Source organism: Nerophis lumbriciformis, linkage group LG18 (genome assembly GCF_033978685.3).
Source record: "Nerophis lumbriciformis linkage group LG18, RoL_Nlum_v2.1, whole genome shotgun sequence".
Lineage (NCBI taxonomy): Eukaryota > Metazoa > Chordata > Actinopteri > Syngnathiformes > Syngnathidae > Nerophis > Nerophis lumbriciformis.
This window is the reverse complement of record NC_084565.2, coordinates 37,317,501-37,345,492: the sequence shown is the minus strand read 5'-3', so window position 1 is coordinate 37,345,492 and position 27,992 is coordinate 37,317,501. Positions and strand designations below refer to the sequence as shown.

Here is a 27,992-nt window from a genome sequence, read left to right as displayed (position 1 = left end):
TCAGCCACAGTGACTTTTCAAAACAAAAATATTACAGCAAAAATCATATGGGTTGATTGACATGTTTATTCTGTAAGCTAACTTCAATAGTTTGAAATTATTTTGACAGTTAATGCCAGTTATCCTGTCAACCTTTCACAAGACTTCAATTTGTTAATTGAAAGTATAAACAGTATAAACACTTTTTACAGTAAACAAATGGTAAAACAGTACTAAACAATTCCATTAAAAAAAAAATTGGTGTCATTATTAACTTTCTGTCCAAGCTTGTATAATCTACTGCCTTGTTCAATTGTAAAACATATTCTGTGCCTAAAATTCACATTTCTATCACAATTATCATACTGTAAACATGGTAAGCTAACTTCATTAAAATTAATAGTCCTGTCAATAGCATGGAATTACAATTCAAATGTAGTTTTTTTGTAAGCCTTTCAAAAGAATTCAAAATATGAAAAATTAATGAAAATTAATTTAAGCCATCAGACACTTGAAAAGTGGCACATCACATCTCTAATGTAATCATTTTAACTTTTCAACAGAAATAGCACTGCAAAAATATTAAGGACATACTTCTGTATTTTGGTAGTTATGCTGTCAACATTTAACAAGATTTCTTCAACTTGGACTTGAAAGCATAAATAGTATAAACACTTTTAACAGTACTAAACAATTCCAATAGATAACATTGGTGTCATTACCTTTTTGTGGCTAAAATCCAAATTCTTCGGCATTTATCACATCCAAAGAATCTGTTTGAGCGACGAAAAACGTTGAAAGTTTTCCACTTGTATCGCTAGCAACGGCATTAGACTTGTGTTTTTTTGTCCCAACGTGGTCTTTTACATCGCTAATTCCTCCGTGTCCGATCGAAAAATCTTGTCTGCACAAGGTGCAATTCGCGTAGTTTTCACCCTTTTTGGAACGGATAATTATTCCCGGATAGGCTTTTGAATATTCTTCACGGAATGACTGCAGTTTTCTTTTCGGTTTAAGACTCGTTTGCGATTTTTCTCCGGCTGATTCCATGATCGTTCGCTCGTTTGGAAACAATGGCAACTGGTGCCTCGTGCTTGGCAGCGGTGCTATAAATAGCCTCGCGCATGGCATTCGGAATGGCTCGAGAGGAAGTTACGGGAAGCAGTGTCGATTGTCATTGTTGTTACGCGATTTCGTGAATAAAACTTAAAAAATTTTTTTTTTTTTTAATGAATGAAAAACCGTATTTTTTATCACTGCAACTGTAACCCGGAATAGGTTGATGAAAACCGTACTAATTACGGGAAAACCGGAGTAGTTGGCAGGTATGGATTAGTATTAGAACCGGCCCGCAGGTCACAGCTGCATGCACCAAAACTCCATCAGTGTTGGTGCTGGGAATTTTCTAAATGGGGTCCCAGGGACCCCATCAAGTCATAAAAATGGGGTCCCACAGTAAATTTTTGGGGTCCCATGTTTTTGTTACCGTTCTGACAACAAATGATAAATGTATGCATTGTCCTGTTATATCTCACATTTTATATTGTGTTTTGGAAAAAGGTTGTCATAAACGTTACTTAATTCATTTGAAAAAAATAATACAAAAGACAAATATTTTTTATGCATATGTAAATTATAAACATTCATTCATTTTCTTTATTTTCTGGATCTTACTTTTTTTCTATATTTTTATTGTAATATTTTCAGAATGAGTTTGTTCTATTTTCGGCCAAAGTAAGACAAAGAAAACAATCTGAAGGTGTCTTTATTTTTTTGTTTTAATGCCATGATTTGAATAGTCCGGCCCGCGTATGCACAGATTTTCCTCCATGCTGCCCCTGAGCTAAAATTAGTTTGACACCCCTGTTTTAGATGCAGGCCGATACCATTTGATGCTTCTTTTTTTGCTGATATCAACCCAGAAGGCCCCTCTTTTTTTAATTTACCGTATCAATGGAATGTATGTGCAGTATGAGCAAGGTTACAATGTGTGGTTGGGGGTAATAAAATCAGATTGAAGTAGCTGCCTTAAGGGGTTGTGTAGTAAACAAACCTTGTTGGTCAGATAACGTTTGGATGCCACAGCAGGCAAACGTAACACTCTCTCAAGGGCGTCTTTGACCGTCAGCCTGGCAGGAAGAACCAGGGGTCGATGGGTCGGCGCCAACCGCTCCATCTTGAACTCCTTCTGGGGCATCTTTCCCAAGACCCACTCCAGCTGCAGGTCCACAGGATGGCGCTCTCTGCTGGCCTGGTCGTGACCTCTATCTTGGTCGTCAACCAGCACGATCTGAGGGAGAAGAAAAGAAAACTAATTGACTCCTGAAAGGCAAAGTTTTGGACGGATGAACCCGAGTCGGGCAGAAACGCACCCTGCCGTCGCCGGTGATGTTCCCCACAAAATCCACGGGACATTTCTCCCGCTGACACACCCTCTCCAGGAAGGACCTGTCTGCCGGGCCGAGCAGCAGGGCGTTGCTCTCCTGATATTCCGCCCCCCACAGCTCCAGCACGCTCAGTGTGGGGTCGCCTTTCTAGAACAACAAAGCGTTTGTTAGGTCAAAAACAAATCCTGCTATTTCACCACGCACCTGGAACCTGCTGCAGTAGATCACAGCCCCAGCAGGCTCGCTCAGCTCCTTCAGAACATTGCCTGCACATAAAAGCGGTCTTGAGTGTGTTTCATCATTTGAATGTTCGCACACGCCATCCGGCAGTCCTCCCACCGTTGCCTCCGGCTCCCTGGTCATGTATGCTGCAGATGGGGTTTCCGTCGCTTCGTTCCAGGCACGCCCGCAGCGCCCGATTCATCTTCTGCTCCATCTCGGCGTCTCCTCTCTGCACGGCGCCCAGGTCTCGGTCGCTGGAGTTGTCGCCTTGCACCTGCGGGGACCAAACATGCATGGAAGTAGTGATGTGGCTGCATCGGGTGCCAGTAATGATCACACGTGTGGCTTTAGTGGCCATACTTGAACAGAGGAAGCTGCTCCTCCTCCCACGCCGATTCTGTAAACTGGGCCTCCGATCTTCACCACTTCCATCCCTGATTTGATGAATGATCACAAGTGAACAATGATCAGTGTGAAAAGAAATGCTGTCACCTGCACAAGCTAATGCATGCGCATTCAAAGTGCAGTCTGGGGATCATTTGTTTGCTTTATTGACCCGAGAAATTCTACAGACAAAATTAAACATGACAGAACATGTATGTCTAACAGTACACTACCGCTTTCCCATAAATTCATTTATTTGTGGCAGAACACCATGAATAAATTTGTCTCTACCCGTTTTCCTCACTTAGCAAAATTATAAAACTGTGCAGCTTGTTGTTCCAACTCCGTACAGTAGATGGCACCATAATAGCTTGTAACACCTCGAAGCACATGTCTGCCACAGAGGGTTGCCAACTTACCACTTCTTACCAAGTACATCTAAGAAGGACAGCTCCAGACTGGAGAAACTGATCAGGCGGGCCGGTTCTACGATCGGAATAAAACTGGACTCACTGGTGACAGTGGCAGAGAAGAGGACTGTGGAAAAACTAGTGAGCATCCTGGATGATGCCAGTCACCCTCTGCATACCGTGATCAGTAGCCAGAGGAGCCTGTTCAGTGCTAGACTGCTTCATCCCAAGTACAGGACTAATAGACTAAAAACTCCTTTGTCCCACACGCCACAAGACAAAAAAGGCAACACGTGAAGATGGAGGTCCTACTGAGGGATGCATGCTATGGAAGTACATGGTTGACTCACAGCGGGAGACAACTCCTCTCTGGGGGCAAGGGGGGTACTAGGATGACAGGGGATGCAAAACAATAACAGTGCAATTCTTTTTCATAACATGGTCATTACTGCCTAGTTTCTCTTGTTATATTCTTATTTTACTGTTATATTTGTATTCTCATTGTTGCTTTTAATTTTTATTCTTATTGTTATATTTTTCTATCTTGTTTCCATTTATACCCCCATTATTTACTTTTTATATTCAATCTCAATTCTGTACACTGCTGCTGGAATTTTAATTTTCCTGAGGGAACTCTCCTGAAGGAATCAATAAAGTACTATATATCTATCTACTTTATGGCAATATCTAGCGCAGGGGTCTCAAACTTGTGGCCCATTTGCGGCCCACATTTTGTGGCCTTCTACGTAACATCATAGTTTAATGCACAGCTGTCAAAGTCCGGGGACAAGATTTGGGCCGCCACATCCTTTAATATGGCGCGCAAAAGCCTGGAAATAATAAGCCTCAATAAAGTTCTTTACCATCTATCTCCATTTTGACAGAAAAAAATATACACATTGTAAACTGTTTTAAACTATAATAGTATCTAATGATGCAAAAAATTATATATCGTCATACATTCCTTTTTTTTGTTGTTAAAATGAAAACAGGTACTCCAATACTTGCTTGAGTTATGATTTCAAAACATGTTATTCATCAAATTATACACTGTAAAAATGAAAATAGAATTCACGGTCAAATTTTACTGTAAAAAAATAAAGAAAATAAAAGTGGTACCATTTTTACATTTACAGTACGCTGTAAAAACTGTAGATTTTCCGTTAAAGAAAAACCTGGCGGCTCAGTCTGCAAAATTTTACCGTTTGTTTTGTTTACTTTAAAAGGCCGTAAAAAAACCCACATACATTTTACTATAACATTCTGTTGACTGCGCAGCCAGTTTTTATCGCAAAAAATAGAGATTTTTTTCCTACAGTGTACATAAAAAATATATAATAAAATACATAAGTAATTGTGTAACAATATCATGAAGCAAATCCTTATACATTTATATGCATATATTATTCACTGTTATAGAACTGTGATGTGACCCTCAATGAAAACCAAGTTTAACACCCCTGGTTTAGTGATATTGCGGCCTGCACACCCTGGGCAGCTAATAGTTAAATATATTACAGCAATCTTGAATCCCACTATAAAGAATGGTCCAAACACAAATATTACAGTGAAACAAACACACATTGAGCACCACAAAGAGCAACTTCCAGTATGCAAGTGGAAGTGTCTCTGACCATCTCCTAGGGAATTCAATAGTTAAAATTCAAATTACCATTAATATGTTTCACAATTACCAAATCGATTGAATAAAGGTGTTCAGTCTTGTCTCTCGCTACTGTCCACACGTACAAAAAAAGTCCCAGAGAAGCAGCTAACAAGTCAGTCATGTTGTTACAGTAGATAGACGATAGATTATACATTTAATGATAACAAATCGCTATCATTAGCGGACAACACACAAAGCTAATGACTGAGTGTATACACGGGCATAGTTACATCATTACGTGCTAAAAGCCGTTAAAGGCCAGGTATAATGTTTAAAATACATTGGAAAGGCATCTGTGTAAAGCAGGGGTGCTCATTACGTCGATCGCGATCTACCGGTCGATCTCGGAGGGTGTGTCAGTCGATCACCAGCCAGGCATTAAAAAAATAGTCCTAAAAATGAGCGATCATAAATCTTCACTATGACGTCACTTTCGTCACTTGATTGACATTCACGGCACCCGAGGGTTTTCTGAGATGACGCTGGCTGCCGCCAGCTCATTAAAATTACCGACTGGAAGGCGAGAAACACTTTATTTCAACAGACTCTGGCGCCGTACCTGTCGTCAAAACTCCAAAGACCGACTGCACAGTTGCACAATAAAAGCTCTGCTTCATCCTGCCTGCGCTATCAAAATAAGAGTCTCAGAAAGCTGGCGTGCACAAGCTAGCAAGCTACGGAGTTTGCCGACAATGTATTTCTTGTAAAGTGTATACAAAGGAGTACGGAAGCTGGACAAATAAGATGCCAAAAACCAACCACTTTCATGTGGTATTGGACAGAAAGGAGGACTTTTTTTCTCCTCCATTCGAAAATGCGGACGTTATCAGCCCCACTGTCTGATTCCAATCAATGCAAGTCATCAGAATCAGGTAATACACCAACTTATATTCTTGTCTTCATGAAAGAAAGGAATCTATATGTGTTAAACATGCTTGTATTATCTTTAACCACCTTTAAGTTGTTAACAATATTAACTATATGTGTTAAACATGCTTGTTTTATCTTTAACCACCTTTAAGTTGTTAACAATATTAACTATTTGTGTTAAACATGCTTGTATTATTTTTAACCACCTTTAACTTGTTAACAATATTAACTATATGTGTTAAACATACTTGTATTATCATTAAATACCTTTAATTTATTAACAATATTAACTATATGTGTTAAACATGCTTGTATTATAATTAAAGACCTTTAACTTGTTAACAAAAACATATATTTCATAAATAAGTAAATATAAATTATATATATGAATGAGGTAGATCCCCACGACTTGATCAATTGAAAAGTAGCTCGCCTGCAGAAAAAGTGTGAGCACCCCTGGTGTAAAGGATGCAAATTGTCAAATGAAGTCACAAATGTAAGACGTTACCAGTCTCCGGCAGCTCTTTCTTCACGTGTGCATCCTCAATGGAGCCGAGACCACCACTGAACATGATGGGCTTGATCCACTCTCGCCGCTCCCCGCTGGGCAGCCGCATTCCAAAAGAACGGGCAAATCCTAGCAAATAAAACATGAGTTTGGGTTCTGTTGCGTTTTTTGTGCTGTATTGTGTGCAGCAGTGTCTCCCCACCTGATAGCACAGGTTCACCAAACTTGTTGCCGTAATCGGAGGCGCCATCGCTGGCCTCAATGGCCACCTGCAGCGGGGGTGCGAAGCTGCTGGGGTACTCCCAACCGTCTCCTTCACACTCCCAGGGGAGGACATAACCTAAAGGGGATGCCAGCAGGTGTTAAATCAGTTCCTCCTTGAAAACCCAGGTGTGTTTTTGGACCTGGTATGTGCAGGTTGCCAAAGCAGTATCCTGCGGTGCCAGCGATGACGTGGCCTCCTCGCCCCGCACTCTGGACATCACGAATGCGGCCCCCGGTTCCCGTGGTAGCGCCGCTGAACGGAGCGACCCCTGAAAGTGGAGTTAGAAGTCATTTTTAAGTGTCTACCGTATTTTCCTGACTATAGAGCGCACCGGTATATTAGCGGCATCCATTAAATTATAGGGGGGAAAAAAATATTCCACACATTAGCCGCACAGGACAGTAAACCGCAGATTTATACGCTGTTAAATGAACTTTTCACAGAGAGATTCTGTAAATGTTATTTTACATACCTTAATTGTATCTGTAACACAGCAGTAAAACGGCTGATTAAACAAAACAAAAGTAATCATCATGGACTCACAAGCTGCGGAAGCTAACTCTTTAATCAGCTAAACAGACTCAATAACTTCACAATGACGTCTTGGTGAGCTTACTGAGAAATTTGTGAAACTGAAACAATACAAAACTGAAACAATATAAAAAGAATGCCATTAAAAAGTTAAGTTAAAGTTAAAGTACCAATGATTGTCACACACACACTAGGTGTGGTGAAATGTGTCCTCTGCATTTGACCCATCCCCTTGATAATCCCCTGGGAGGTGAGGGGAGCAGTGGGCAGCAGCTGTGCCACGCCCGGGAATCATTTTTGGTGATTTAACCACTAATTCCAACCCTTGATGCTGAGTGCCAAGCAGGGAAGTAATGGGTCCCATTTTTATAGTCTTTGGTATGACTCGGCCGGGGTTTGAACTCACAACCTACCGATCTCAGGGCGGACACTCTAGCCACTGAGTAGGTGTTAAAAGTTAAAAGTAAATAAAACCAACAATACTACCAAAAAAAGTCTGCGGGCTATAGAGCGTTTTCTATTGGGGCTCTAGTACTCAGGAATGCCCTCCCGGTTAACAGTTAGAGATGCTACCTCAGTAGAAGCATTTAAGTCCCATCTTAAAACTCATTTGTATACACTAGCCTTTAAATAGACCCCCCTTTTAGACCAGTTGATCTGCCGTCTCTTTTCTGCTCTGCTACCCTCTCCACGAAGGAGAGGGGGGGGGCACAGATTAGGTGACCACAGATGACGCGCTAGCTGTTCAAAGTCAGGACCCAGGGTGGACCACTCATCTGTGCATCAGTTGGGGACGTCTCTGCGCTGCTGACTTGTCTCCACTCAAGATGATCTCCTGCTGGCCCCACTATGGACTGGACTCACACTATTAACTAGATCCACTATGGACTGGACTCTCACACTATTAACTAGATCCACTATGGACTGGACTCACACTATTAACTAGATCCACTATGGACTGGACTCTCACACTATTAACTAGATCCACTATGGACTGGACTCTCACACTATTAACTAGATCCACTATGGACTGGACTCTCACACTATTAACTAGATCCACTATGGACTGGACTCTCACACTATTAACTAGAGCCACTATGGACTGGACTCTCACACTATTAACTAGATCCACGATGGACTGGACTCTCACACTATTAACTAGATCCACTATGGACTGGACTCACACTATTAACTAGATCCACTATGGACTGGACTCTCACACTATTAACTAGATCCACTATGGACTGGACTCTCACACTATTAACTAGATCCACTATAGACTGGACTCTCACACTATTAACTACATCCACGATGGACTGGACTCTCACACTATTAACTAGATCCACTATGGACTGGACTCTCACACTATTAACTAGATCCACTATGGACTGGACTCACACTATTAACTAGATCCACTATGGACTGGACTCACACTATTAACGAGATCCACTATGGACTGGACTCGCACACTATTATGTTAGATCCACTATGGACTGGACTCGCACACTATTAACTAGATCTACTATGGACTGGACTCGCACACTATTAACTAGATCCACTATGGACTGGACTCTCACACTATTATGTTAGATCCACTATGGACTGGACTTGCACACTATTAACTAGATCCACTATGGACTGGACTCGCACACTATTAACTAGATCTACTATGGACTTGACTCTCACACTATTAACTAGATCCACTATGGACTGGACTCTCACACTATTAACTAGATCCACTATGGACTGGACTCGCACACTATTAACTAGATCCACTATAGACTGGACTCGCACACTATTATGTTAGATCCACTATGGACTGGACTCGCACACTATTAACTAGATCTACTATGGACTGGACTCGCACACTATTAACTAGATCCACGATGGACTGGACTCTCACACTATTAACTAGATCCACTATGGACTGGACTCACACTATTAACTAGATCCACTATGGACTGGACTCTCACACTATTAACTAGATCCACTATGGACTGGACTCACACTACTAACTAGATCCACTATGGACTGGACTCTCACACTATGAACTAGATCCACTATGGACTGGACTCTCACACTATTAACTAGATCCACTATGGACTGGACTCTCACACTATTAACTAGATCCACTATGGACTGGACTCTCACACTATTAACTAAATCCACTGTGGACTGGACTCTCACACTATTAACTAGATCCACTATGGACTGGACTCTCACACTATTAACTAGATCCACTATGGACTGGACTCTCACACTATTAACTAGATCCACTATGGACTGGACTCTCACACTATTAACTAGATCCACTGTGGACTGGACTCTCACACTATTAACTAGATCCACTGTGGACTGGACTCTCACACTATTAACTAGATCCACTATGGACTGGACTCTCACACTATTAACTAGATCCACTATGGACTGGACTCTCACACTATTAACTAAATCCACTGTGGACTGGACTCTCACACTATTAACTAGATCCACTATGGACTGGACTCTCACACTATTAACTAGATCCACTATGGACTGGACTCTCACACTATTAACTAGATCCACTATGGACTGGACTCTCACACTATTAACTAGATCCACTGTGGACTGGACTCTCACACTATTAACTAGATCCACTGTGGACTGGACTCACACACTATTAACTAGATCCACTCGACGTCCATTGCACTGGTCGCCCGGGTGGGGAGGGTCCCCCACATCTGCGGTCCCCTCCAAGGTTTCTCATTGTAGCCCATTGGGTTGAGTTTTTCCTTGCCCTGATGTGGGATCTGAGCCAAGGATGTCGTTGTGACACTCGTGATTTCGGGCTATATAAATAAACTTTGATTGATTGATTGAACACAGACGCTGGCGTTATTACATTACGATAGCATGTGCAAATATGCATGAAAACACTCATACACACTTCACACATGGGACGGTTTAGTAAGTATAAACAGTTTTAGTTATATTGTAAAACTTATCAACTTTGCTTGGAGTTGTGAATGAAGAATCCATACGAGTAGAACCGCTACGAACTGGCAGAAGACTTTGAACGGCACTCTACTTCCGGTTTAAAGCACTAAATAGAAAGACACTGCAGCACCTGCAGTGAGCAAACTCTTTCAACAGATGGCACAAACAATGAAACACCTCAGTGCATCTTTTTTTTTAAAACTATTTTTATTAAGGTTGTCAGCGAAGAAAAAACTGTAAATTAGCCGCACCAGTTTATAAGCGGTTTCTGGTAGTTATAATGCAGGAAATTGTAAGTGTTCTCACCTGTTGGGAAGTTGTGCGTCTCGGCAGTGAAGATGACATGTCGGAGAGAGCGACGTGTCTCATAAGGACTGGCTTGGGATGTATCTTTGGGGTAGATGAACTCCAGCTCCAGTCCTTTGATACCACTACACACACACACACACAACGTTGTCCCTTTATAACGGTTTACATTTAGCATGTCGGTTTTTGTCCTACCTGCTGTTGTCGCTGAACTTGATGACGTTGTTCTGGTTGCTGTGCTTCTGCGTGTCCATGATGAGCCTGAAGAGGGTCTCCTCTTGCTCCTGGCCGTCGATCACCACGCGGCCTCGAAAGAACCAGTGACGACTGTGCTCGCTGTGACAGCAAAATGTGCATTTCTTAAATAAACACACAAAAAAGAGGGAACTAATTTAGTCAGTGGTACCTGTTGGACTGGGCCAGGTCAAAACATTCCACACTGGTGGGATTCCTTTGAATCCTCTGGAACATGGAGGTGTAGAAGTCCAGATCCCAGGAGTCAAAGGCCAGACCTAAGTGACAGAGACACGTGAAACACCCTTACTAGCAACCATGATTCATGCAGGCAGGAAGATCATTTAAACAGTTTAAAAAGGGGACCAAAAAAGCCCTCAACTCACAAGTGTTAAAAATAAGGCACATATCATCAATATACCGTATTTTCCGCACCATAAGCCGCCCCGTGTTATAAGCCGCGCCTTCAATGAACGGCATATTTCAAAACTTTGTCCACCTATAAGCCGCCCCGTGTTATAAGCCGCATCTAACTGCGCTACAGGGAATGTCAAAAAAACAGTCAGATAGGTCAGTTAAACTTTAATAATATATTAAAAACCAGCGTTCTAACAACTCTGTTCACTCCCAAAATGTACGGTAATGTGCAAATGTGCAATCACAAACATAGTAAAATTCAAAATAGTGCAGAGCAATAGCAATAACTTAATGTTGCTCGAACGTTAATGTCACAACACACAAAATAAACATAACACTCACTTTCTGAAGTTATTCTTCATTCATAAATCCCTCGAATTCTTCTCCTACGGTGTCCGAATTAAAAAGTTGGGCGAATACGGGATCCAAAATGGCCGGCTCCGTCTCGTCGAAGTCATCAGAGTCAGTGTCGCTGTTGTTTTTCCAGCAGTTCCGTGAATCCTGCCTTCCGGAAAGCTCGGACCACAGTTGAGACCGAAATATCCGCCCAGGCATTTACGATCCACTGGCAGATGTTGGCGTATGTCGTCCGGCGCTGTCTCCCTGTCTTAGTGAATGTGTGTTCGCCTTCGGTCATCCATTGTTCCCACGCCGTTCGCAGTCATGCTTTAAATACCTTGTTGACACCAATATCGAGCGGTTGGAGTTCTTTGGTTAATCCACCCGGAATGACGGCGAGTGTTGTATTTGTGTGCTTCAATTGTTTTTTGACACCATCTGTGATGTGGGCGCGCATGGAGTCGTATATCAACATGGACGGAGCTGCGTGAAAAAAGCCACCCGGCCTCTTCGCGTAAACTTCCCTTAACCACTCACTCATCTTTTCTTCATCCATCCATCCCTTCGAGTTAGCTTTTATGATGACGCCGGCTGGAAAGTTCTCTTTTGGCAAGGTCTTCCTTTTGAATATCACCATGGGTGGAAGTTTCTGGCCATTAGCATGGCAAGCTAGAACCACAGTGTGTCGCTTAGTAGGAGCCATTTTGTGGTCTTTACAGATGTAAACACACAAAGGAAATGAAACGTAATACCCGCGCGCTTCTTCTTCTATGGGGGCGGGTGCTTACCTTGGCGGTTGCTTACCGTAGAAGAAGAAGCACTTCCTCTTCTACGGGGAAAAAAGATGGCGGCTGTTTACCGTAGTTGCGAGACCTAAACTTTATGAAAATGAATCTTAATATTAATCCATATATAAAGCACACCGGGTTATAAGCCGCACTGTCAGCTTTTGAGTAAATTTGTGGTTTTTAGGTGCGGCTAATAGTGCGGAAAATACGGTATATTATTTTCACATCAACTTCAGATCTGTCTTTTCAGCAATGACAGTTTTATAGTAAAACTCATTACATTACATCTGTTTGCTCTTTTATCCACTTTTTTATGCATTATTATTTTTAAAATGTGCCGCGGGCCTTTAAAAAATTACCTGCGGGCCTTACTTTGGACACCCCTAGGCTTAGAGCATGCATGTAGAAGAAAAGGAGCGCTTAATTTGCTTACCCTAACCCACCTACAGCACAGCAGGGATAGGGGAGCATTTTTTTGATAGGTTATCGGAGCTATTTTTATCTACCGGTATATATATCCTCATATCAGCCCAATAAACATCAGTCTAATATTTATCGTGAATCACTAGATTTTTTTCGAACCAAGATCTCCTGACCTGACCCGGTTTCCCTAATGTTTAAAACTGATTTAAACGTGTATTTATTAACTATGGGAGACATGTGGAGTTTAGAGTATCACAAATAGGCATCTTTAGAGATTTTTATGCCTGCTTGCGTTATATGCGTTTTTTTGCAGGGGTTTGGAACGTGACCCCTGCTAAAGAAAATGAAAAAATACCTTGTATACTAATCAGAACTGAGCATAAACTTAGAGCAGTGAGTCCAGTATATATATATTTGCCATTAAGCCAAAGGAAGAAGAAGAGGAAGAAGAAAAGGAAGAATGTCATTGTCATAGCTGTGTCACACACATGCAAGATAATTAGAAGCATCATGGCAGTCCTGTGACTTGAAGCAGCTCAGTAATAATGTTAACGGGTCAGGTGACTTTATTACCTCCACCAGGAAACAGAAAGCAGCAAGACTGAAAAGAGCATGAAGAGAAAAAAAGAGGAAAAAAAAGGTAGGACTTGAGATTTTAAAAAAAAGTTTAAAAAAAAAGTAGACGAAGCAAGAAAAAAATTAAAGAAAGGCATTTTACCCAGCTCGTCGTTGGCCTTTTCCAACGCTTCCCGTCCTTTTCCCAGGATGTCCACCTCAAAGACGGGCTGCGGTTTAACGTCCACGGCAAAGGAGGAGATGGGTCGTTCATAGATGCACTCGGTCATGCTGTCGTGCAGGAAGCTAATCAGCTTCTTCACGTTGCCCATGCTGGTGGCGTCCTTCGGCTGGAGGAAAACCAGAGGAGTCACAGGGCGCAGACATAAACAATAGTCTATTTATTTTGATACAGTAAAAGAGTAAATAGGTTTTAAATAGGGCTTTTTTTCTCCATTAAATTCCGTTAAAGAGGCAACTTTAATAATCTTGACCTTCGTTGTGTCTCCTACTACTATTTACCACTACTAACAATAACAATAGTATGAATGATGATCAGTGTTGGGACTAACGCGTTACAAAGTAACGCCGCTAGTTTCAGCGGTGACTAGTAATCTAACGCGTTATTTTTTATATTCAGTAACTCAGTTACGTGCCTTAAGTCCGGCTAGAAATCGAGAGAAATTCGGGAGAATGGTTGTCCCGGGGAGAGGCACTGAAATTCGGGAGGGTTGGCAAGTATGAGATATTCTCACTTCTTTTCTTTTGTCGAGCACAAAGAAAAGAACATTTTAGTTAAATGTAAGTTGTGTCACTGCTCAAAACAACAATTCAAATCTGCCTGGTTAGGCTTTGTGTATGTCACGTGTGCTTTCCTTAGGTGAAGCCAGGTTTACTGCTTTGTTGTTATTATGCTGTTTGTTACTTATGTATGTTATGTTGCAGCTATTTAAAATAGTTTTGTCAATTTGTTCTGGCCTAAAATAAATTGGCCCTTTGAAACATACATTTGTCTTTGTGTGTTGTATGTAGACCACATTGCTTAGAGTTCAGTGATGCAAATGCATGTCAAGTTGATCAACACATTGTATTATTCTCCAGTGCAATAACAGTACTGAAATGAAGGCTAAAAGGGCATTAATGGGAGCTTTTAAAAAAAAAAGAAGAAGAAAAAAAAAGTAACTAAATAGTTCCTTTTCACAGTAACGCATTACTTTTTGGTGTCAGTAACTGAGTTACTTTTGAAATAAAGTAACCAGTAACTGTAACTAGTTACTGGTTATCAGTAACTAACCCAACACTGATGATGATACAGGTAATCCAGGACATTATTATTTGCGTGTCCTTGCCTTGATAAGGAACCTCCGAGACAGCTCCACTCGTGTCACGTCCTTGAGACCGGCACTCTGGCAGATGGACACAGCGTTGGTGGACCACGCTGTGGAGAAGTTCAGCCTAAAGAGCATGTGAGAACAATTCACTAAAAAGCTAAACAAAAAAACATCTGGATCATGTTTTTTTTCAATGTATTTGATATTCTTTTACTGGAGGTTAATTTCATTAAATTTGAGCCGCTAAAAAAACATTTTATCCAATTTTTGGGGAATTTTGCCGATTATTCACAATCCCCATGTAAGACAAGAACACGTTTTACCTTTTTTGATGGATTCTAGTTTATAATATACAGCAAGTACGAGATGGCTAACAATGAAGCTAATGGGAGTCCTCTATTCTGCCCATAAATTCAAAAACCGCCAACAAAACCCTATTTACATGCCGTGACTTGCATATTGCATTAACAAGTATTAGCAAAATTGTTATTTTAAGCGCCAACACAGAGGAACTACTTTTAGCTGTGTTCAGAGAGGTAACTGGCTACTGCAGCTATTGACATAGAGAGCTGCTGCATCGCCTCTGAGTTGGTAAAAGTTCGTTCTAGATTATAAATCATGCCTCTCACTTGTATGGTAGAAGGCTGTGGCAATAAGATGAAAAGTTATTCAACTTTGACATTCAATTAGACCCGTTTGCTGTCAAAAAAATTTTTTTTACTTGAGAAGTGAGGATTGTAATTAATTCATCATCTAAACGGGGAACATAAGTCTTGATGAAAGATATAAACATCCCATCCGTCTGCATCCCAGTGACAACAGACATTGTACAATAAGTGCTGTATTATGTTGGTAGTTGATATTTCTTATTTAGTACTTAGCAATACTGCTACATGATACTTAGTGTTTCACTAAAGCTGCTTCTGTTTATCACACAGCTTCTTAAACTTGTAGCTCATCCTCATTATATTCACGCTCAAAAATATAAGGTTCTGGATTACAATTTTTTCTAAAGATCGTTATTGTCTCCCATGAAGTCTGCCATGATTAGTAGCAGTAGTTGTTGAAAGAAATAACCAAAAATATAATGCGTATTGTGAAATTAATGCGCCGCCGTAGGCTTAAAATAGGCAAAATACAGTTAATACTACATGTTATTATGAATGGGCCAGTTACTACATTACATATATACTTCCAGCATGTATAAAAAACATTGGAGGTTTTTCAAGAGTGCGTTATACCAGGAATAGATCGAATTCCATTACTTCCCTTGTTTGTCACCTCTTGCTAGCGTTTATTTACAAGTTAGAATCCACGAAAAAAAAAGACGTGTGTGATTTACTCACATAAAGATTTTGAATGATAAGCAAAATTCCCAAAAAGTGCAGTTCCCCTTTAAGAGAGCAAATTACAACTGTATCTGATGACACCAGACTGACACTGCATGTTACATTTTTCCATGTGAAATCTAAGACTGCAGCCCAACTTGCAATTTGGATCATAACATATCTGCATGAAAACAAAGCAATTTTATTCTTTTATGTTCAATTCGTAAATAGTATTTAAAAAATACATGTATTTTCTGTCTTTTTAAAAATAATTTGTGTGAATTTCTCACAAAAATAATGGGAAGACAAGAGTATACAGGAGGTTGCACACGCACATAAAAGGCGACAGGAGAGAATATATAAATAAAGACCTCAACAGCAAGAAAGGAGGACATGTACCTTGGTCCAATCTCCACCAGTTTGGTGCCATCAGCTTCTTTGAGTTTTGTGGTTTCAGAGAGCGGTTCTGCCTGCAGTGGGGGTCGGAACAGCCAGAGAAGAACCTCCTTGTGTTCTGCGCTGAGACTGTCGCGGCCTACAGAGCAACAGGAGATATTCTTTAAAATCATTGTTGATGTCAGGTACAGACTCTCCCTTACATTTATTTTTTTGTGGCTGCCAGCCAGGAAGAATTTAGACCATCACAAGTACATTAGGCACTATCTTTTTCCCCCTTACTAATAAACACATTATAACGGGACTGTATGTGAATGTAGCTTGTTGTTACAAGTACAGTAGATGTCATCGAAACTCTGCTTCTTACGGCCAGAGAATAAAAAAACGTAGCAGAGGTGATCAGTGTCGCCAACTTAGCAATTTAGTATTTAGAACACTATGGATAATATTTACTTTTTTTAGACACTTATTGAACACTTTTGCGAACTAATAGGCATTGATCAAACCACCTCCACACTTTCTGTCTTCCTCCCCCTTAAAAAGCTAATTATGTAAATCAGATGACGACATCATCAATTAGATTGAAGTCCTGTGGGAAACACCGACGCAACACTTACCCGTCAGCTCTACGTTGTAGCAAAGCTCAGTGGTGATTGACAGCTGGGGGAAGAGCTTGGCCGCCCGCTGGATGCTCCGCCCCTTCACCTCATCACCGTAGAACCTGATCACAGCCATGGCTGACGGGTAGAAAATTGAAAGGAAATAAACATTACATGCACACCTTTACAATTATGGTACATTTTCATTCTTTTGTTTATAATCGAGACTCCACATATTCTGTTTTGTTTTCCCTCTTGGGACTAAAAACCTTCTCCCATCTGGACAGAGATTTTTAGTCCCAAGAGGCAAAACAAAACGGTACAGATGTAGTTTTATCCCAGCTGCCATCACAGAACTCAATAAGCTTTAGCACCTATTTTTGTCTGTATTTATTTGAGTGCAATATATTCCTATATTATGATGTTTTATTCTGGCTTGTCCCAAATCTTATCTGATTGGGATTTTATATATTTTATCCTTTTATGGGGAACTTTGAGTACATAAACTATTTTGTGACCTTGGCAAATGTTTTAATTCTTGTTATGAGGTAGGTCTTTGTATTGCTTAATTAAGATGTTACTTTCTCTGTATGTCCTGATCTTGCTGGCTGCAAAACAGGTTTACCTTCGGGTACTAATAAAGTAACCTAACCTAACTCCACATTGGGAATTAGGATCTGGAACTTGCCTGTTCTCCCATCATCCCCAAAACATGCAAATTAGGCTAAATGGTGACTCTAAATCGTCCATGCTGTCGGTGTGAATGTGAGAATGAATGGTTGCCTATACAGTATGTGGCCTGTGATTGACACGCGAAAACAAAACATACTGTAAACAGAGTTATAAGATTTCTATCGGAGGAATCAAAATGAGTTAAGTTTCATCGACTAAATGGATGAAAATTGTCATGGACAGAACACATAGGTTCAGTAACCAACAAAGTGTCAAGAACTCTTGGTATAATCAGAAGAATCAGGGGTTTGGTTCATCAGGAATGACTCTTAACTCTTTATTACAGTTTAATTGATCCATATCTTATCTAATGCAACATTATCTGGGCTAGTACATATCCATCAAATTAACAAATAATTCATTATGCAAAATACATTTGTAAGAATAGCTACCTCTAACTATTTGGCTCCAACTGCTCCTGCTAAATGTACTATCTAGTTATATCAACACAGTTCAGTCATCTTCTTTTATCTAAAAATTGACTTACCTAACCAATACGCTTTCTACACCTTTCAAAGATTGTTTTAAGACCAATTCGCAAGTTCATGATCATAATACCAGACAAACTGATCATCTCCGTCCTATCTTTGGACGTATCACTCTTAGCCAGTTTTCCATCAAACACAGAGGTTCTTTACTCTGGAATAATCACCTATGTAGGGCTGGGCGATATGGCCTTTTTTTAATATCGCGATCAGAGGTGGGTAGTAACGCGCTACATTTACTCCGTTACATCTACTTGAGTAACTTTTGGGATAAATTGTACTTCTAACAGTAGTTTTAATGCAACATACTTTTACTTTTACTTAAGTATATTTATAGAGAAGGAACGCTACTTTTACTCCGCTACTTTTATCTACATTCAGCTCGCTACTCGCTACTGATTTTTATCCATCTGTTAATGCACGCTTTGTTTGTTTTGGTCTGTCAGACAGACCTTCAAAGTGCCTGCCTTACTGGTGACGTTTCGCTTCTTTCCACCAATCAGATGCAGTCACTGGTGACGTTGGACCAATCAAACAGAGCCAGGCGGTCACATGACCTGACTTAAACAAGTTGAAAAACTTATTGGGGTGTTACCATTTAGTGGTCAATTGTACGGAATATGTACTGTACTGTGCAATCTAATAATAAAAGTTCCAATCAATCAATCAAAAGTGTGAAGGAAAAAATATACATTTTTTATTTCAACCGTACATCCCGTCAAAAGCCTCAAGACTGACCGCACATGAGGACCTTCCTGTCTTCACAATAAAAGTACCGCTCCATCGCGCCTGCGCTTTCAAAACAAGAGTCTCCGAAAGCCAGCACAAACAAGCTAGCAAGCTACGGAGTTTGACGCCAATATATTTCTTGTAAAGTGTATAAAAACGAATATGGAAGCTGGACAAATAGGATGCCAAAAACCCACCACTTTCATGTGGTATTAGACAGAAAGGAGGAACTTTTCTTCTCCTCCATTTGAAAACGTGGACGTTACCAGCACTACTGTCTGATTACAATCAATGCAAGTCATCAGAATCAGGTAATACACCAACTTATATTCTAGTCTTCATTAAAGAAAGGAATCGATATGTTAAACATGCATGTATATTCATTAAAACACCTTTAACATGTAAACAAAAACAGCAAAATAAATACATATAAATTATATACTGTGTATATCAATGTATATGTATGTATGTATGTATATATATATATATATATATGTATATATATATATATATATATATATATATATATATATATATATATGATGTGAGTGTGTATGTTACTCATCAGTTACTCAGTACTTGAGTAGTTTTTTCACAACATACCTTTTACTTTTACTCAAGTACCGTAAATATTTGGGTGACTACTCCTTACTTTTACTTGAGTAATAAATCTCTAAAGTAACAGTACTCTTACTTGAGTACAATTTCTGGCTACTCTACCCACCTCTGATCACGATACACGATATATATCTCGATATTTTGCCTTAGCCTTGAATGAACACTTGATGTATATAATCACAGCAGTATGATGATTCTATGTGTCTACATTAAAACACTCTTCTTCATACTGCATTAATATATGCTACTTTTAAACTTTCATGCAGAGAGGGAAATCACAACTAAAAAAATCACTATTTTTTTTCATACGGTGTTGATCTGGAAATGTTTGCCTCGGCATTTTGATGGTGTGGACGTGTGGCACCGAATAGAGATATTGACGTGCGGAGTAAGCACTCTTCATCGTCTAGCAGGTGACTTTTCAAATTATGCTACATATTAGCAGTGTAGCCGAGTGTCCTGGGTTCGCCTATACCAGGGGTCGGCAACCCAAAATGTTGAAAGAGCCATATTGGACCAAAAATACAAAAACAAATCTGTCTGGAGCCGCAAAAAATTAAAAGCCATATTACATACAGATAGTGTCATGAGATATAAATTGAATTAAGAGGACTTAAAGGAAACTAAATTACCTCAAATATAACTACAAATGAGGCATAATGATGCAATACGTACATATAGCTAGCCTAAATAGCATGTTAGCATCGATTAGCTTGCAGTCATGCAGTGACCAAATATGTCTGATTAGCACTCCACACAAGTCAATAACATCAACAAAACTCAACTTTCATGCACAACCTTAAAAGTTTGGTGGACAAAATGAGACAGAAAAAGAAGTGACATAAAACACGTCCTAGAAAGTCGGAGAAAGTTATACATGTAAACTACGGTGAGTTCAAGGACCGCCAAAATTAGTAGGACAAAACGGCGCTCGCCAAATACTCGAATCAGTGAAGCATGTTTAATATAAACAGTGTGCTTTATAACAATTAGGGAGGCGTGTGTCATGTTTGTCCTCCTACAGAAACCATATTAAAACAAAAAATAGATTTTTTTCCCCTCATCTTTTTCCATTTTTCATACATTTTTTAAAAAGCTCCAGAGAGCCACTAGGGCGGCGCTAAAGAGCCGCATGCGGCTCTAGAGCCGCGTGTTGCCGACCCCTGGCCTATACAGTGTACTTATCTAATAAAATAATAAACGGGAGACATTAGAGCAGGTTCGGTAGCCACCGCTTCTTTAATGTCAACATCACACACCTCCTTCCACAACCACACACACCCTACGGCAACAACTCTGAAGGGACAAAACTCCTCCTCCTTACCTAACACACTCAGGTAACTTGGGACACCCTGAACCGTTTGTTACAGCAGTAATGCTACTTTTTATTGCCACGCTTTTGCCCCACACTTGACAAATTACGGTTGTCTGTTCGACATATTCCCACTTGAAGCCAAACCACCACCAGACGATGGACCCCCTGCTGTTTTTCTTGGGAATTAATTCTTCCTTCATTTGTTACCAGATTTGCACCTTCTTTCTCTTGCATTATCGCTAGCATCACAGCTAATGTTAGCGATGCTGCTACCTCTCTGCTCGGGGAGGGCGTATACGTATGTGACGTATGTAAGAAGGTGCGCTTGCTGTCTGTGAGAAGGAGAGACTGGAAAGAGGAGAGCCTGTAGTGTAATGCCAGCAGCTAAAAGCAACTGCGTGAGAACGTATACTCCAATATCACGATATAGTCATTTTCTATATCGCACAGAGACAAACCCGCGATATATCGCGTATATCGATATATCGCCCAGCCCTACACCTATGTATTGCAAACTCCTCATCTTCACTCAGTAACTTTAAACATAGATTAAGGGCGAGCCTGATTAATCAACATTCTCCATTTGTTCCTTCCTTATAATTAGAGCTGTCCGATAATATCGGGCTGCCGATATAATCGGCCGATAAATGCTTTAAAATGTAATATCGGAAATTATCGGTATCGGTTCGGAAATGATCGGTATTGGTTTCAAAAAGTAAAATGTATGACTTTTTAAAACGCCCTGTGTACACGGACATAGGGAGAAGTACAGAGCGCCAATAAACCTTAAAGGCACTGCCTTTGCGTGCCGGCCCAGTGACATAATATCTACGGCTTTTCACACACACAAGTGAATGCCATGCATACTTGGTCAACAGCCATACAGGTCACACTGAGGGTGGCCGTATAAACAACTTTAACACTGTTTTACAAATATGCGCCACACTGTGAACCCACACCAAACAAGAATGACAAACACATTTCGGGAGAACATCCGCACCTTAACACAACATAAACACAACAGAACAAATACCCAGAATCCCTTGCAGCACTAACTCTTCCGGGACGCTACAATATACACCCCCCCTCAACCTCCTCATGCTCTCTCAGGGAGAGCATGTCCCAAATTCCAAGCTGCTGTTTTGAGGCATGTTAAAAAAAATAATGCACTTTGTGACTTCAATAATAAATATGGCAGTGCCATGTTGCCATAACTTGAGTTGATTTATTTTGGAAAACCTTGTTACATTGTTTAATGCATCCAGCGGGGCATCACAACAAAATTAGGCATACTAATGTGTTAATTCCACGACTGTATATATCGGTATCGCTTGATATCGGAATCTGGTAATTAAGAGTTGGACAATATCGGCCATTATTGGACATCTCTACTTATAATGTGGCACTATACTTCCTCACACACACACACACACACACACCTAGACTCAATCCACACAAGTGAAGTGAAGTGAATTATATTTATATAGCGCTTTTCTCTAGTGACTCAAAGCGCTTTACATAGTGAAACCCAATATCTAAGTTACATTTAAACCAGTGTGGGTGGCACTGGGAGCAGGTGGGTAAAGTGTCTTGCCCAAGGACACAACGGCGGTGACTAGGATGGCAGAAGCTGGGATCGAACCTGGAACCCTCAAGTTGCTGGCACGGCCACCCTACCAACCGAGCTATACCACCCCAAATACAAGCCCTTTTTGGGTTTCCTTTCTCACCTGCACTTATTTCTTATTACTTAGGGCAGGGGTCGGCAACCCGTGGCTCTAGAGCCGCATGCGGCTCTTTAGCGCCGCCCTAGTGGCTCTCTGGAGCTTTTACAAAAAATGTATGAAAAATGGAAAAAGATGAGGGGAAAAAAAATCTATTTTTGTTTTAATATGGTTTCTGTAGGAGGACAAACATGACACAAACCTCCCTAATTGTTACAAAGCACACTGTTTATATTAAACATGCTTCACTGATTCGAGTATTTGGCGAGCGCCGTTTTGTCCTACTAATTTTGGGGGTCCTTGAACTCACCGTAGTTTGTTTAGATGTAAAACTTTCTCCGACTTTCTAGGACGTGTTTTATGCTACTTCTTTTTCTGTCTCATTTTGTCCACCAAACTTTTAAGGTTGTGCATGAAAGGTGAGTTTTGTTGATGTTATTGACTTGTGTGGAGTGCTAATCAGACATATTTGGTCACTGCATGACTGCAAGCTAATCGATGCTAACAGGCTATTTAGGCTAGCTATATGTACATATTGCATCATTATGCCTCATTTGTAGCTATATTTGAGCTCATTTAGTTTCCTTTAAGTCATTAATTCCATGACACACTATCTGTATGTAATATGGCTTTTAATTTTTTGCGGCTCCAGACAGATTTGTTTTTGTATTTTTGGTCCTATATGGCTCTTTCAACATTTTGGGTTGCCGACCCCTGACTTAGGGTAAGTGTTTAACCCTTACCCCTGAAAAGGTCAGCTGGGATAGGACTAGCGGTCTGGAAAATGGATGAGATTGTGGATTTGTTCCCCCTTTTTAGTCGACTAGACAGTAAAAAATCTTTGTGCAAGCCAAGAGTGAGTGTGGTATTCATGCATGACTGATAATTGGAAGAGTCTGACAACCTTATAGCATCAGCAATCACACACACACACACACACACACACACACACACACACACACACACACACACACACACACACACACACACACACACACACACACACACACACACACACACACACACACACACACACACACACAGAGAGAGAGAGAGAGAGTAGGCGAGTCTCTTGATTGTGTGTGACCTGCAAAAAGACACACACAGTTGGGTCAGGCGCTTTCTGATTGCTTGTTAAAGTCACACACACGCCATTAGAAAAGTATTGCAGAAAAACCCCACAACAAAAAGTAATGCCACACAAACAGCACCAAGCTAAACGCACATTCACACATTTCCACATCATATTTACGTTTCAGTAATGACACCCCAAAAGAAACTAAAGCCCTGTTGGCTTTATTTGTTAAAAATGAAAAACACGTGTTTGTGTCAATGTTTACGGCAGAAGCTAAACTAGCTAAAACACTTTCCGTCAGTTAGCAGGCTAGCTAGTTACAAACAAAAAAAAGAAAAGTTAGCCAACTTACGTGAAACTTTTCTTCCGGGATTTTCAAAGTAGGGACGACGTTCACGCCGAGAGTCCAAAGCGGGAGTTCGCGCCTCAAGAAAATGAACGTTTTATCCGTAGCTGTGACAGCAGCAAGGGAGGACGGACTGACTAACAGCATGTGGAAGGCGCTTGATCGTGTGCGCATGCGCGGTATGTATCTCAGCAAGGGAGGGCGGAAGTAACACAATCTTGTGATTCTTGAACTCATATTAGGTCAAAACAAGCATCTATCTCAGCAAGGGAGGGCGGAAGTAACACAATCTTGTGATTCTTGAACTCATATTAGGTCAAAACAAGCATCTATCGCAGCAAGGAAGGGCGGAAGTAGCATAATCTTGTGACTCGTGAACTCATATTAGGTCAAAACAAAGGAGAATTAATTTAGTGGCATTATATTTTTGGCAATTAATCATTTCATGTGTTTTTTTTTTTTGCTTTGGTTGATCTTTTTTTTAATTTTTTATTAATTGGCATCAACTGTCAGCTGGCTGCATGGAGGCTTGTTGCAGGTTAGAAGCCCAACCTGAAGCTGTGTGAAGTTCACCATGTCCAAGTCCCCCCTAACAAAGCAAAAATAGTTTTTAAGTTATTCTGAAATCAATTTTCTGACTATTATTGTAACCTATTTGTATGGGCTTTCCTCTTGGTGATGTTAAGTTCCTGTTATACGCTGTCATACAGTATATGCCTTGAGCTCTTATTTTGAAGGCGCTAAGAGCGGAAGTGATGACATGTTGTTGGAGTGGAGCGGAGGTTTTGAAAAGAATGTAAATAAAGTGGTCCTCGTGTAAACTGGAGATTCCGTGTTTATTATTTTGTAGTTTCATACCGTATAGGCGACATATATAAACCATCGGTTACATTGGTGGCAGCGGTGGGATCAAGGTCCCGCAAAAGACGTCTAATTACAGTAAAGTTAGGAGAGTCGGTTAGCTTCATCCCAGTTAGCCGCAGCTAGCAAAGGCGGAGCGTCGTCTTGTCAAAAAGCACGAAGACTTCTTTCATCCCACCGCTGCCACCAATGTAACCGAGGGTTTATATATGTCGCCTATACGGTATGAAACTACAAAATAATAAACACGGAATCTCCAGTTTACACGAGAACCTCCGCTCCACTCCAACAACGTGTCATCACTTCCGCTCTTAGCGCCTTCAAAATAAGAGCGCAAGGCATATACTGTATGACAGCGTATAACAGGAACTTAACATCACCAAGAGGAAAGCCCATAAAAATAGGTTACATTATAATAGACCAAATATATGTTTGGGGAGATTTTGACATGGTTGGAAGGCTTATGGATGATAACATGTAATTACCATAAAAACCATAAAACATGAAAAACTAATAGAGTGGCACCAAAATGTTTTGCCCCAAAAAATAATGGTACAAATTTGGGGAGCAACACTTATAATAGTTGGACAAAAAAATGTTTGCAGCACAAACGAATGGGACAAGTTTGGAAAGATTTTGACATAGTTGGGGATTGAAATGAAAAATAACACTTTAATTACACTCACATAAAAAAAAAACGTTAACATAAAAACTGCAATAGTTAAACCAAAACATTTTGCAGAACAAACGTAGCACAAACGAAACGTTTGGGGAGATTTTGTCATGGTTGGAGGGCCAGATATAAATAATACCATGTTACTACCATAAAAACTAATATGGTTATACCAAAAAAATGTGCAGCACAAATGAATGGGACAACTTTGGGGAGATTTTGGCATTGTTGGAGGACTGGTTATGAATAATAACATGTTAATATCATAAAAAGTTAACAGAAAAGGTAACATTTTTGCAGCACACACCAGCACAAACAATTGGGTATGGTTTGGGGAGATTTTGAGAAGGTTGAATTATAAAATGTTAACATAAAAAATAATTAAGTTAGACCAAAAAAATGTGCAGCACAAATGAATGGGACACACTTCAATCAATCAGTCAATCAATGTTTATTTATATAGCCCTAAATCACGAGTGTCTCAAAGGGCTGCACAAGCCACAACGACATCCTCAGCTCAGATCCCACATCAGGGCAAGGGAAAAACTCAACCCAATGGGATGACAATGAGAAACCTTGGAGGGGCGACCGGTGCAATGGACGTCGAGTGCATCTAGCATAATATTGTAATATTTGGGGAGATTTTGACAAGGGTGGAGGGTATGAATAATAACATGTTAATACCATAAAAAGTCAACAGAAAAGCTAACATTTCGGCAGCACAAATAATTGGGACAGGTTTGGGGAGACTTTGAGAAAGTGGGTAGCACCTAGTTCTGAATTATAAATGGTTAATAACAGAAAAACTACTATACTTAGACCCAAAAAAAATGCAGCACAAACAAATGGGACCAGTTTTTTTACAGAGATTTTCACATAGTTGGGCACTGGTTATGTATAATAACACCTTAATTACACATTTAGACTTAGACTTCCTTTTTATTGTCATTCAAATTTGTACTTTACAGTACAGATAAGAACGAAATTTCGTTGCATTAGCTCATGGTAGTGCAGGATAAAAGAACAATAAGGTGCAGATAAAAATAAATAGATTACTGTACAGATAAATATATTTCACTTTTGCATATGCATCCACATTTATGGATGTATGTTATATTGTCTTTATATTCCAGCCAGTTAATCCATTTTGGGGGGAATTGAGGGGATTATTATGATGCGTTCAAGAGTCTTACGGCCTGTTACAGAACCTGGAGGTTCTGCTACGGAGGCTGCGGAACCTCCTTCTAGACTCCAGCAGTGAAAACAGTCTTTGGTGGGAGTGGGAGGAGTCTCTTTAGTAACAAAAACTATAATGGTTAAACTAAAAAAATTTGCAGCACAAAGTTTGGATAGATTTTGACATGGTTGGAGGGATGGTTATCAATAACACTTTAATACCATAAAAAGTTAATAACATAAAAACTAAAATCCATCCATCTGCTTCTGCTTACCTGAGGTGGGCTCGTGGGGGCAGCAGCCTAAGCAGAGAAGCCCAGACTTCCCTCTCCCAAGCCACTTCGTCCAGCTCCTCCTGTTACACGTTACAATAAGATAAAAACCATATTAGACAAAAATGATTGCAGGACAAGTTTGTGGATGATTTGGACATGGATGATGTCACGAGTCAGAAAATGTATTCTAGAACTTAACAGTGTTTTCCCCACAAACGATTGAGACACGTTTGGGGGATTTGGACGAGGTTCACACAGGTCCAATGTGAACAGTGATGGCTGGCTCTTTAAAAACAGGACACTGTAAAAAAAGGATCAGAGAGTGAAGACAACACAGCTGCAGTATTAAGATATATTTAATAAATTAAAGCCAAGGTACAAAAAACAATGTACATTTCATAACTCCCCACTATCCTACTTTTAACAAACTTACATGATCATCCAGTCTGTCACAGTTCAAATCCTGATTTTTTTTCTTTCTTGTCCCGTCCAAATATAGGATCAAATGTTTGCCCCCCGACTAACACACACATGCTACATGTCTGCAGGCACCTCGGGTAAGACAGCAGGATCAGAGTTCACGTGAGAGAACACAAACTCGAATATTTGGACGCTGAGAGTCATGGACGTCCCACTTTCTCCAACATGGATCGCCACTGTGAAAGCCGGAATTTTCCACCCCGTCGCTGTTTATTTGGACGACATAATTGAGGACTTTTTTTTTTTTTTTTTGGCTTAAGTGGCAGTGACTGAAGCCTTTTCACACAACGACCCGGCAAAATATTCACCGGTGCCTTTTACACAGCGCTGCGGGGAATGTACCGGTGTGCATTTTTACAGCGTGACATGGCATTATGCAATCAGATACGGCGTGTGAATTGCGATCATTACTTTTCACAGAGTCTCCTGAGATTTTGGCATTCCTTTAAACACAGGCAGCGTCCCCTCCGAAACCGGGAAGAATGGTGGCTGCCTGCTTGGGAGGGTACTCCACAACGCTGTGTGACAAGGCAATACATGCGGGGTCCATTGGTGGCGTCTCAGATGCTGCCCTTTTTTTTTTTTTTTT

At 40.4% G+C, this 27,992-nt stretch overlaps 2 protein-coding genes across 5 annotated transcripts in view; both read right to left on the bottom strand.

The window, feature by feature from the left end:
* The window catches only part of pfas (phosphoribosylformylglycinamidine synthase), a 44,953-nt gene extending 20,837 nt beyond the window's left edge, over positions 1–24,116 (bottom strand). Inside the window, exons 1-16 of the mRNA XM_061978283.2 lie at positions 23,945–24,116; positions 16,933–17,052; positions 16,319–16,454; positions 14,610–14,715; positions 13,424–13,610; positions 10,911–11,016; positions 10,700–10,840; positions 10,505–10,629; positions 6,831–6,959; positions 6,629–6,766; positions 6,427–6,555; positions 2,949–3,022; positions 2,706–2,862; positions 2,571–2,632; positions 2,352–2,513; positions 2,033–2,269 (exon numbers count right to left, since the gene is read on the bottom strand). Of these exons, the coding sequence (XP_061834267.2) occupies positions 2,033–2,269; positions 2,352–2,513; positions 2,571–2,632; positions 2,706–2,862; positions 2,949–3,022; positions 6,427–6,555; positions 6,629–6,766; positions 6,831–6,959; positions 10,505–10,629; positions 10,700–10,840; positions 10,911–11,016; positions 13,424–13,610; positions 14,610–14,715; positions 16,319–16,454; positions 16,933–17,050 (2,007 nt within the window). The 5' untranslated portion in view covers positions 17,051–17,052; positions 23,945–24,116. The remainder of the gene's footprint in view (positions 1–2,032; positions 2,270–2,351; positions 2,514–2,570; positions 2,633–2,705; positions 2,863–2,948; positions 3,023–6,426; positions 6,556–6,628; positions 6,767–6,830; positions 6,960–10,504; positions 10,630–10,699; positions 10,841–10,910; positions 11,017–13,423; positions 13,611–14,609; positions 14,716–16,318; positions 16,455–16,932; positions 17,053–23,944) is intronic.
* A 3,145-nt stretch (positions 24,117–27,261) lies between these two features.
* The window catches only part of LOC133617908 (importin-13), a 138,129-nt gene continuing 137,398 nt past the window's right edge, over positions 27,262–27,992 (bottom strand). For all 4 annotated transcript variants that reach the window (XM_061978287.2, XM_061978286.2, XM_061978285.2 and 1 more), the window contains exon 23: positions 27,262–27,992. This exon is cut by the window's right edge and continues 1,451 nt beyond it. The gene's annotated coding sequence lies outside the window, so the exon portion shown is untranslated.